Genomic DNA, 13058 nt, shown 5'->3' on the forward strand with positions numbered 1-13058 from the left:
TGCTGCTGTAATTCTTCTGGCCGCTGCTTTCATCTTGATTTGATGAATAATGTTATTTGGAAAAGGATTTCTCTGTGATTTTCACTGTCCTGCATCATAGAGTCTTCTGGACTTTCTGATAATTTAACCCCTTAAGGACCAAGGACGTACCGGTACGTCCTTGGTCCTGCTCTTCTGATATAACGCGGGGTTATATCACGTGTCATATCACGGCGGGCGCGGCGTCATAATGAAGCCGGGACCCGCCTCTAATAGCACGCAGCGCCGATTGCGGCGCCGTGCGCTATTAACCCTTTAGCCGCGCGCTCAGAGCTGAGCCGCGCGGCTAAAAGTGAAAGTTCCCGGCTAGCTCAGTCGGGCTGTTCGGGATAGCCGCGGCTAATCGCGGCATCCCGAACAGCTGACAGGACAGCGGGAGGGCCCCTTCCTGCCTCCTCGCTGTCCGATCGCCGAATGACTGCTCAGTGCCTGAGATCCAGGCATGAGCAGTCATGCGGCAGAATCGTTGATCACTGGTTTCTTATGAGAAACCAGTGATCAGCATAGGAGATCAGTGTGTGCAGTGTTATAGGTCCCTATGGGATAACAAAGATCAGTGTGTGCAGTGTTATAGGTCCCTATGGGACCTATAACACTGCAAAAAAAAAAGTGAATAAAGTTCATTTAACTCCTCCCCTATTAAAAGTTTGAATCACCCCCCTTTTCCAATAAAAAAAAAAACACAGTGTAAATAAAAATAGAAATAAACATATGTGGTATCACCGCGTGCGGAAATGTCCGAATTATAAAAATATATCATTAATTAAACCGCTCGGCCAATGGCGTGCACGCAAAAAAAGTCCAAAATAGTGCATTTTTGGTCACTTTTTATATCATTTAAAAATGAATAAAAAGCGATCAATAAGTCCTATCAGATCACGGCGCAAAAAATGAGCCCTCATACCGCCCCAAACACGGAAAAATAAAAAAGTTATAGGGGTCAGAAGATGACAATTTTAAACGTATTAATTTTCCTGCATGTAGTTATGATTTTTTCCAGAAGTCTGACAAAATCAAACCTATATAAGTAGGGTATCATTTTAATCGTATGGACCTACAGAATAAATATCAGGTGTCATTTTTACCGAAAAATGTACTACGTAGAAACGGAAGCCCCCAAAATTTACAAAACAGCTGTTTTTTTTCAATTTTGTTGCACAATGATTTTTTTTCCTGTTTCACCGTAGATTTTTGGGCAAAATGACTGACGTCATTTCAAAGTAGAGTTGGTGGCGCAAAAAATAAGCCATCATATGGATTTTTAGGTGCAAAATTGAAAGAGTTATGATTTTTTAAAGACAAGGAGCAAAAAACGAAAATGCAAAAACGGAAAAAACCCCGGTCCTTAAGGGATTAAACTTGAATTCTCCCCTTTTTATGCTGCCGCAATTTTTCTGGGCGCTGCTACAGCTGCGGCTGCAACAATACCAAATTTTTGAGCCATGTGTACATGCCTAATTTTTCTGGCACTCTCTGCTGACATCTCTGTCCACTTTAGCAACCATGCATAATAGATGCATAATAGATGCATGGTAAGGGTAGCATGGTGGCTCAGAGGTTAGCACTGCTGACTTGCAGTGCTGGGGCCTTGGGTTCAAAAGTCAAACAATGTTCTTCTTGTGGTTTCCCTTTCCTTTTTTTCTTGTTAGCCCAATAGAAAACATAGCCTATATAATAATCTATCTTTTCCCTTGTAAATGTGACTCTTTTTTGTGCTTATATGGCAACTAGTTTTTTTTCCAATATCTTAAAAATAAAGAGCTTGCTAGCACGTCAGTGAACCTAGTGTAATATTTTGTTTTGTATGTGTAGAACTCAGCAATGGTCAAAATGTGTTCTCTTCTTTTTCTCTTCAATAGAGTCTGCATGAACGGGAATGACTGTTCCATATGTTCTTCCTTCCAGTCCTGCATAAACTTATCATCCTCTTAAATATAAGAATGGGTTAATACAATCCTGTCGGTTGCTTTACTACGGGATTGTTTCTTACAATATGTAAAGGACGTTACTTCACCTTCGTCAACAATGGGATTTCACAACAAGCACAAACAGAATGGGTGAGAGAGTGTACTGAAAGTAATGGGGAAGGGGCGAATCTGGGGAAATACAGAAATTGCTAGAGGCTATCCATCCCCCCACCCTTTACATGCCTATATAAATATATCAGCTGCTGGTGTACCAGACCAAGAGAAGGACTAGAGTCAAGTCTATAGGTCACTATTCTATAGTACAAGATGCTGCATCTACTGATCCTGGCTGTGTGTGTTCTGCATAGCTATACTGCTAGTCTGGTGAGTACCAACCATTTGCAGGTCTTAATCTAATCTGCTTTTTTTTTGTTTTTGTTTTTTTATGAATGATATATTTAGGTGAATCAGTTCCTTTTTATTTATTTATTTTACCTCCTCATCTTCCAAGAGCCATAACTATACAATACAGAGTAATATGAGACGTTGTTTTTGCGGGGCGAGTTGTACTTTTAATGACACTCCCTTTTATTAAAATGAAATTTTATTTGAAACAAAAAATATTTGTGGTGAAATTGCGATTTTTTTTTATTTTTTATAAAGCAACACTATTTTGAAACATTTTGGAAGTTATATTTTATTCCATTTACTAATGCAGTAGAAGTCTACTAGGCAGGAAGATTATCCCTGATGTGAATAATGGGCCACAGGAGTCCTTTTTGTGACTACTGTTAAATGTGGGAGGTAAAGCTGTGACTACTGGGGGAGTAGGCAGGCACTGCTATGGATACTAGAATAAAATAGGAGGCACTGTTCTGTTTATGGGATCTAGGGGACAATATGGCATTACTGTTGTGGCTACACTACTTTTAAGAGTAATGCTGGGAGTAATTTAAGGAGAACATTGCTGGTACTACTGTTTGGTGGATACAGCAGTGTATAATACTAAAGTGGAGTACAGCTTAGCAGTGACTACTGTGGGGATCTACTAGTAATGTATATCATGTGCAGAAATGTGTCTTAACTTCCACATCTTTTTGGCTTCATACAGGTGAACACCACTGGAACTGTAGATGAACTGGGTGTTTGTCACTGTTCTGTTGCCCTCCCAGATATCACATTCCCTGCAGATCGATTGGAGAACCTAGAAATTTCCAACAAAAATATGGTAGTCAGTGTGGAACAAGAGATCACTAAGGTAAAACTAGATGACATTCAGTCACTGTTGGTTCCTTTGTTGAAATTCAAGATGCACTTCTGAAATCTTACCATTATTTTAGATGCAAAGTTACCAAGCTACATTGACTGGGTACCTGCAGAAGCTAAGGAACCTGACCAGACGGGTGGAAGTCATGGAGATGGGTGGAGTATCTTACACAGAACTGGACTTTGAGCTGCTTAAGTTAGAGATTCGGGAAATGGAGTCACTGGTTATTAAACTTCGTGAATCAATTGATGGATCCAATACTCTGGTGGAAGCGCTCTATGTGGAGGTAAGTCATCACTTAAGTCATCTTCGGCAAAAGAAACAACCTGTGTATGGTGTCAAAATGTTTTAATAAAGTAGCTTTCTAATACAGTGTTATTATACAAAGTTAACAGTTCATCCATATTAGCTGTAAGCTGTGACATCATGTCACAGCCTGAGCAGCAGCTCCATCCCTTCCCTTATAGTCAACATGGGATTGCAGTGATGCGAGGGAGGTTCATTGTTGCAGGACCATGTCTTGCCTGCCTGAAGACAGTTAAAGTCCCTGCTGTGACTGACAAGGGGACTCCCGGCTGCCGTATCCAATTATTCATGAAGCTAATAAGCTGCAAAACCAGCCCCCTCATTTGTATCACTATTGTCCTGTGCTGACACTAGGGGAAGAGAGGGGGGGGGGGGAAGAGATGAAACTGCTGCACTGGCTGTGATGTGACATATTCTGATTAGATACAAATAAGATACGGAAAACATACCTGCAAAGGCAAATCTAAGCACTGTCATGTTGTGTCTAATTTCCAGATTCGTAATATATCAGTCATGGTGAACTCGCTAGAATCATACGATAAAAACAATGTCCTAGCTATGAGGAGGCAGTTCGCTTCACTGCGTAAGAGACTTGAAGATTGTGAGAAGAACAAACATATTCAAGACCAACCATCAATCAATTATGGTAAGTCAATGGTGCTTCTTATATTTTATAAGATTAATATCTTCAGATATGGAAAGTAGAAAAAGATACAGCTTACCAAATCTCCTATGTAGATAGTGGTGCAGTGATGGGTGAAAGCTAGTGAAAAAAATGGGAAGATCCCATACGATCTGTCCAGCACTCCGGAGTATAGTAAAATAATTCTTTATTGAAATCCATAGATAAAATCACAGAGGCAGTGGAGATAAAAACAATGACGCGTTTCGTATAACCTTTATAAAGGTATCGTATATACTCGAGTATAAGCCGAGTTTTTCAACACAATTTTTCATGCTGAAAACGCCCCCCTCGGCTTATACTCGAGTGAACTCTCCGCCTGTCAATCCCTTCATATGTGGTCTTCAACCTGCGGACCTCCAGATGTTGCAAAACTACAACTCTCAGCATGCCTGGACAGCCACCGGCAACGTCACCAGTCCGGGGCCGGCCCAGAGCAGGAGGAGAAGAGGGCCTCCCGGTGAAAATGTACTGCCCCGAACGACTAACCCTCCCCACCGGATGGTCCCTGCAGCATAGATGGCCTGGACCAGCTCACCCTTCCTTCCCACCGAGGGGCGGTGAGTAGAAAACTAAAGGGGGTCTGGATGATGACGAAGGTCCACGCAGTGTAGTTTTGCAACATCTGGAGGTCTGCAGGTTGAAGACCACTGAGGGGATTGACAGACGGTGATGATGAAGGGGGGGGGGATGATGACAGGGTGATGATGAAGGGGGGGAGATGATGACAGGGTGATGATGACGGGGGTGATAATGACTGGGTGTTAATGACTGGGGTCTGGATGATGCAGGGGGGGATGATGACATGGTGGGGATGATGACATGGTGGGGGGATGATGTATTTCCCACCCTAGGCTTATAGTCGAGTCAATAACTTTTCCTGGGTTTTGGGGGTGAAATTTGGGGCCTCAGCTTATATTCGGGTCGGCTTATAATCGAGTATATACGTATAAGCACATCATACTATTTCAGAGCTCAAGAAAAGCTGATAGTTCCTTATTTGAAGTGATGTATGAAAAGCATCCATAGAGCTAGTCATCGTGAATCTGAACATACCTGTTTTATCTCTATAGTATTTTCCAGTGCTGAGATATAAGCTTAAAGGGGTACTCCGGTGGAAAACTTTTATTTTTTTAATGAACTGGTGCCAGCAAGTTAAACAGATTTGTTTATGACTTCTATTAAAAAATATTTACCCTTCCTGTACTTTTTAGCAGCTGTGTGCTACAGAGGTAATTCCGTTCTTTTTTAATTCCTTTTTTGTCTTGTCCACAGTGCTCTCTGCTGACACCTGATGTCCGTATCAGGAACTGTCCAGAGCAGGAGAAAATCCCCATAGCAAACTTATGCTGCACTGGACAGTTCCTGAAACGGACAGAGGTGTCAGTAGCGAGCACTGTGGACAAGACAAAAAAGAAATTAAAAAGAACAGAACTTCCTCTGTAGCATACAGCTGCTAAAAAGTACTGGAAGGATTAAGATTTTTCAATAGAAGTCATTTACAAATCTGTTTAACTTTCCGGCACCAGTTGATTTATAAAGACTTAAAAAAAAAATTTAAGAGTGTTCGTTAACACAGCAAGAGCCCATGTCATGTTGAGGAAACACCCCCTGGGCACTTGAACCTAATTTGCATAATAACAAAAATGCTTAGATGTTGGCCCTGGAAAGGATTATATAAAAAAAAAGCTAAGCCTGGAATCATAATAGTTAGCCATGTTCAGCAATGTGATTACTTAAACCTCTGTTTTTTCACTGATAATGCCATCTTAAACTTGTAGTTACCTTTATATTTTCACATCTATATTATTTAATGTCTAGCAGGGCCTGGCAACAGAATTGTAAAAAAAAAAAAATAACAGGAAAGATCCCAAATGTTGCAATAAACTGAAACTGAAGTTGGATATACATGTAAATAACTTGTTCTTTGGTATTCTTAGGATCCTGCAATCATGGCGGAATTGTCAACATCAGTAAACCATTTGTTGTCCAACTGAACTGGTTAGGATTTTCCTATAGATATGGAGGATGGGGAAAGGACTCTTACTCAGGTGCTAAGCAAGATGTACATTGGGTGGCCCCTCTCATGACAGATGGACGTATAATGAACGTGATTCGATTGTACCCTAAGTACGATGATCTGTTACTCTACAAAGGGGCAACAGAGAAGGTGCTTTCCAAGCAGGTGCCCCGTGGTAATGTTGACTACACCAGCGCTGGCCAAGGTGGAGGAGTGATCATGTTCAACAATTCAATGTTTTACAATTGCTTCAACAGCAGGGACATGTGTAAGTATAACATAGATAACAATGCACTGGAGCGTAAGACACTCACTGATGCCACCATCAACAACCGATTCTCTTACTCCTCCTCTCAATGGCAAGACATTGACTTTGCCAGTGATGAGGATGGTCCCTGGGTGATTTACGCTACAGAGCAAAATGCTGGAAACATTGTCATTAGTAAACTAAACCCCATTACCTTTGAGCTGGAAAAGACATGGATGACATCACAGTACAAGCCTGGTACCACCAACACCTTCATGGTGTGTGGAGTCTTATACGCCACTAGAACCATTAGCACCAGAAATGAAGAAATCTTTTACATGTATGACACCAAGACAAGTCAGGAGGGGCAGATAAGCATCATCCTTGACAAAATGATGGAGAACGTGCAGAGTCTTTCCTACAACCCTAATGATCACAAGCTCTATATGTACAACGATGGCTACCTAGTCACATACGATCTGACCTTTAGGTCACTGCCCAATCCTTCCTAAAAAACTTTGTTTATGTATATTGTCTTTTCACTAAATAGATACAATGGAGTCAGAGTGTTCAATTACAGAAGACCACCAATGTTTTCTCCATGTATATTGCTTATCTTCTATACTCCAGTGTGAATGGCCTTTAGCCTTTAAAAGGGAATCTGTCAGCTCTGTTTGCTGCTGGGAGCTGCAGACACCATTGGATAGCTGTTAGGGTATAAAAGCAAACTGTGCCTTTCCTGGACCTGATTGTTGCTCATGAAATCATCTTATTTATCAGCCACGTGTCAAGGAGTAGTGTTGAGCGGCATAGGCCATATTCGAATTTGCGAATATTCGCGAATATATGGACGAATATTCATCATATATTCGCGAATATTCGCATATTCGTAATATTCTCATTTTATTTTCGCATATGCGAAAATACACGTATGCGAAAATTAACATATGCGAAAATTTGCATATAAAAAATTAACATAGGCGAAAATTCGCATATGCGAAAATTCGCACACCAGTCTCACACAGTAGTATTAGAGCCTTCTTTACACCACACAAGCTGGAAGCAGAGAGGGATGATCACTGTGATGTGTACTGTGAAAAAAAAAAACAATATTCGTAATTACGAATATATAGCGCTATATTCGCGAATATGCGATATTCGCGAATAAAATTCGCATTGCGAATATTTGCAAGCAACACTATCAAGGAGGTGGAGCAGAGCTGTTAAACGGGTTATCCAGAAATAGAAAAACAGAGTTAATTTCTTTCAAAAACAGCTCCACGTCTGTCCCCAGGTCGAGTGTGGTATTACAACCTGGCTCCATTCACTTCATTGGATATGAGCTACAGAACCACACCCAGCGTGGATATAGTCATGGAACATTTTTTTTAAAGAAATTAGCTCTGTTTTTCTATTCCTGGATAACCCCATTAAAATGTCACAGCCTAACATTATTGCTTGCTTGCCCTCACCTTTCAGTCCCTCCTTGACTGACATACAAAGCCCTTACCTTTAGTCAAGGAAGGGCCGGGAAGTGATGGTTAGCAAGGAGGCTTACCAGACTGTGACACTTTGCTCAACCTCACCTACTTGACACTTGGCTGATAAATACATAGGCAAACATAATCAGCTCCAGGTAAAGTACAGTTTAAAGTACTTTTATAATTTAGAAGCAATACAACAGTGTCTACATCTCTTAGCAGCACATACAGCCGATAGGTTCCCCTTAAAAGGGTTCTCCGGTGCTCCCATAGGCTTGCATTGAGGGGGCGGAGCTTTGACATCACAACGCTCTGGCCCCATGATCGACAGTAATCAGACCCGGAGCGAACACGCTCCGGGGACTGATTTTAAACAGGGTGTGGCGGGACCCCCACGATCAGGCATCTTATCCCCTATCCTTTGCATAGGGGATAAGATGTCTAAGCACCAGAGTACCCCTTTAAATATTGACTGTTTGTGCATTTTTCTCTAACTAGATTCACAAATATGAGATGGTTAATCTCCTCACATTTCAATAACAATTTGGGTTATGTTTGTTTGCAGAAACCTATTGTTTACTATTTTTCCATTGAAGTCAATATTAAAGGGGTACTCCAGTGGTGCCACAAAGGTAAACAGATTTATAAATTAATTCTATTCAGAAATCTTAATCTTTTCAGTACTTCTCAGCTGCTGTATGTCTACAGAGGAATTTTTCTTTTCTTTCTGGAGTTATTTTCAGTCTGACACCAGTGCTCTCTGCTGACACCTCTGTCCGTATCAGGAACTGTCCAGAGCAGGAGAAGTTTGCTATGGGGATTTGCTCCTACTCTGGACAGTTCCTGACATGGACAGAGGTGTCAGCAGAGAGCACTGTGGTCAGACTGGAAAGAATTCCAGAAAAAAAATCAACTTCCTATGGAGCATACAGCAGATGATAAGTACTGGAAGGATTAAGATTTTTAAATAGAAGTAATTTACAAATCTTTTCAACTCTTGCACCAGTTGATTTAAAAAAAATTGTTTTCCACAAGTGTACCCCTTTAACTCAGTATATAGTAAGCTCTAAAGCTCCCCCTAGGGGCAGCTGACAGTAGCAAGAATGTTATACTTTAAATCTGTGTCTATTCAGGAAATGTTCAGCTCTGACTGCTATAAATATATTAAGGAACTAATCAGCTCAGAATTTTGGATCTAAAAACAACATGATGGTGCAATGTGGAGATCTAACTAAATGTGCAAATGTAACTTTTTAAGCCAAACTTTGTCCTGTAATAAAACTTGCATATTACTACTGACGGTTTACTGTAATGCTACATCATATTAAAATTTTTGATGATGAATTCGCACAAAGATGCATTTTCTGCCTTTTTTTTACTGCTTACCGACCACCCAATGTTTATAAATGACAGGTAAGTACACATACTACTTTACAGAGAGATAAGCAAAAATCCTAAAATACTCCTTTAATTCTAAATGTCTCTGCCGAGTCTGAAGTTCAAGTAGGAATGAGCTGGCTATAGAATAAGCAGAAATTGTTCATCAAATTATTGATCATTATATATATATATATATATATATATATATATATGGCATTCAAGGGCATAGATATATGTGGTGAAGAGATAGCAGTTGTGTCTAAGACCCGATGATCTCTGAGCACACCCAGGTGCTGCTGGCTACACCTGGCACAATCACACCTGGCCAGGCTTCACATGCTGCATTCTGGACACTCAGGAGTTACAGGTGACAGTCAACTCAGCAGGCTGGCAGGATATTTAGATCCCTGCTGTGTATCTCAGCCCCGCTTGTGACTGCAGATCATACCTGATTCACCAGCATTAGTTACTGCCTGTTTGCTTTGTGCTTTTGACTTCTGTAAGCTCTAGACTAGTTCTGCGTTCTGTACCTTGTAGTCCTCCTGGTTTTGACCTTGGCTTGTTTGACCCTGCTTCTCTGTTAGAGTCCTGTGTCTGAGTAATCGTTTGTGTTCTTTCTGCCTTCCTGGTTTTGTTCTCTGTTTTGCTATTGCTCCTTGGTCTGTGTCTGCTTAAAGGGGTACTCCGCCCCTAGACATCTTAACCCCTATCCAATGGATAGGGAATAAGATGTCTGATTGCGGGGGTCCCGCTGCTGGAGACCCCCACGATCTCCCTGCTACACTCAGCGTTCGTTTAGAGCATTGGGTGCCGTCACGCCCCCTCCATTAGATTTGCATTGAGGGGGCGTGGCCATAACACCAAGAGCGGGGCGCGGCCGTGACGTCACAAGCCTTCCCCCCGCATCGCCAGTCATCCAGCACAGAGTGAAGCTTGTTACGTGCAATGGATGTCTGGGATGCGGCAGCCGAGAACACATGGGTCCCCAGCGGCGGGACGCCTGCGATCAGACATCTTATCCCCTATCCTTTGGATAGGGGATAAGATGTCTAGGGGCGGAGTACCCCTTTAACCTATTGTGTCCTGACCTGCATTCTGACTTTTGCACTGTGTTTTGTTTTATTGTTTTGACCTTGATGACCTGCACATTCCTGCAAAGTGACTGCCACTGTGGTTGGGGACACCATATTAAGGTAGGTGGGTACCCCAAAAGGCAAGGGCAGAGAGCGGGTCTTAGTACAGGGCATCTTCATTTCCTGCCTGACATGGCACCTAGCCCAGCTCTATAGTCTGTAAAAACCCTGTGATGAAATGTCCTAATTAAGGTCTCTTATACATTTATAAGGGGCACAATTGGCAAATAATATAGAAGTTGAATTAAAAAACGAGAAAAGTATTTGTATTTGATGGGTCCCTATTGCTGTATTTTGACATTGTGATTTTTGTTCTTATCTAAAAAATGTTCTAATAAAAATTACAATCAAAAAAGAAAAAATGCAATTTACCAGGAAAGGTTGTATGCAGACATTGACTTAAGAATTTGTTTTAGAGTATAAAACAGGCTTCAACTTGGGATCACTAAATATCATCACTTTAAAGCAATACTATCATTCATAAAACATGAATGATAGTAACTTGAATTGAATTGATGCCACGCTGACATGTCAAAGGTTTTGATTGGTCAGTGTCTCAGTTATAAATAGCTGGGTGAGGTGCGTCAGTAGACAATAAGACATTTTTTGTAAATTCCCCCAATATACCTTTTTGTTCTATCTTCAATTTATGACAGCTACAAGGACACAGTAGCAGGAGAACATGAGAAGAGGGTTTTTCAATTTTCCGAAAAAGTATTTTCTTTTTATTCAGAAATAGTGCCACTGTCCTCCATTGGCTTTGTCTGATATTGCAGTTTAGCTAGATTAACTGTACTGCCCATAGAAAAAATGATAGTACTGTAGCAATTGTTCAAAAATACAATAATATAAATATTAATCAATTAAAAAGAAGAACCGCAAAATTTGATTAAAAATAAGCATTTATTTGACCATTCAAGCTTCTCTATCTGCAAAGTGTAAAGAAATATATATTTAATTTCATATACAAAAAAATATGTATGTACATTTGTAACAAAATTGATTGTAACAAGTAACTAGAACATCCACTCACGGATAATTCTATCGGCAATGTAAAAAATCTCACTTTGTCTCAAAGAGGTTTCTCCACAAAAACTGGAAGCTGTTACCAATAGATTGCACTTGTACCGTAAGTTCTGCTAGTGGAATGTGATACAAAATGATAACACTTAGTGGTCCCTTTACTTTCAGTGGGTACAGACAACTGTGGAAGCTGCAACTTTCCAGAAGGTAAAAAGTTATGTCCAGCCCCTAAAGCAATGATTTTTAATTCCCCCAATGCATCTAAAATAAAAAAATAAAAAAGGCAATATTGTAAATAGATATAATGATCTCCTCCCATAAATTTACTGTTTACAGCTCCTATGCAGATCTATGTCTTTATGGAAACAGATTTTATGGAAACAGACTTTCCCAGTCGCCTGATACCCCAACAGTGATAGACTGCTACTCCTGATTGTACTTCTCACTAAACAGCCCTGCGCATCCTTCCTGCCCCCAACACTGATGCGTTCTCTCCCTTTTGCTCTTCTCTCAGCCCACTATAAATTTTCTCTCCCCCGTCCTCCTCCCTTCCCCACAATAACTATTTTCTACACCTGCCTGCCTGACAGTTAAATTATACTTTACCATGGCATTGGTCTGTCAGCAGGATGTTTAAAACTCCCGGACAATCTAAGCAGCCTGAAAGTAACGTGATCAGGAGTTGTACTGCAAGTTTCATAAACTTGGGTTATCTGGGACATCTGATCGCGTTACTCTCGGGTTGGGGAAATTGCCCATGAGTCTTAAAGATCCTGGCACCAGATCAACATCATGGTAAAGTATGTCTGGGCTTCCCTGTTTTACTCTCGGGCTGCAAAGTCTGTCAGTGGCGGGACATCCCTAAACTCTCATGATAGTATATGATTTCACTGATCTGACTCCTCTGTTTTACTCTTGAGCTGCGGAGATTACTGGTGTTGGGACATCCCTAAACTCTACTACATTTTTATTTAACATAAAAGAAACACCATGTGTACCATGTTTAAACAAAATATTTCCAGCCATATACACATACGTTGAGTTATACAATAATAGATACATTGGGACAATAATAAAAGAAAAACTAGTAAGAATGTGGACATAACCTTTAAGAACAAGTGACATCATTGAAATGGTTCTGTGATAAGGGGATCTGCCATGGTAAGCCAACTTCCTGCTCCTGATAGTTTTCTAAAGTATAATGAGGATGAAGATTTGAGATTCTGGACATTGTCAAGTACAGGTGGTAGTGACTTACCTATTAGTAAGACACATTTCTAGTCAAGAATCTCTTCTTAACATGATGCCGTATAGTATTGCAAGGATGGCCTAGGGCTCCATAGTACAGAATTAAAGGAATCTTGTATGCTGTCAAGCAGAAGCATCTTACCAACCTCTTTAGTTTAGAATACCGCCATAAGTCCACAGATTGAAACCATTGGACCCAGACCTTTCATCAGGGCACATGTTTCAAGAAGTTGTCCCCCTGGGCAGATTGTTTTTAATGGCACTGCTCACAGAATAGCTGTTTCCAATGTGCCCTTATTAGTAGTACCATTGTCTTATTGCATTA

The 13058-nt window shown here is 40.7% G+C and overlaps 1 protein-coding gene across 1 annotated transcript; it reads left to right on the top strand.

Annotated features, from left to right (window-relative positions):
• The first annotated feature begins 2228 nt into the window (after positions 1-2228).
• On the top strand, positions 2229-9294 carry LOC130291335 (olfactomedin-4-like). Its single transcript, XM_056540000.1, has 5 exons — positions 2229-2330; positions 3058-3204; positions 3287-3499; positions 4015-4165; positions 6142-9294. The coding sequence occupies exons 1-5, from the start codon at positions 2274-2276 to the stop codon at positions 6978-6980; spliced, it is 1407 nt and encodes a 468-aa protein (XP_056395975.1). The 5' UTR covers positions 2229-2273; the 3' UTR covers positions 6981-9294.
• The last annotated feature ends 3764 nt before the right edge of the window (positions 9295-13058 follow it).

The sequence above is a fragment of the Hyla sarda genome, chromosome 9 (genome assembly GCF_029499605.1).
Source record: "Hyla sarda isolate aHylSar1 chromosome 9, aHylSar1.hap1, whole genome shotgun sequence".
Taxonomy (NCBI): domain Eukaryota; kingdom Metazoa; phylum Chordata; class Amphibia; order Anura; family Hylidae; genus Hyla; species Hyla sarda.

Bases quoted from the DNA above. Each gene is read 5' to 3' on its own strand.
- LOC130291335 (XM_056540000.1), top strand. From the start codon at position 2,274: ATGCTGCATCTACTGATCCTGGCTGTGTGTGTTCTGCATAGCTATACT. The intron at 2,331-3,057 runs GTGAGTACCAAC...GGCTTCATACAG, and splicing joins ATAGCTATACTGCTAGTCTG to GTGAACACCACTGGAACTGT. The intron at 3,205-3,286 runs GTAAAACTAGAT...CCATTATTTTAG, and splicing joins TGGAACAAGAGATCACTAAG to ATGCAAAGTTACCAAGCTAC.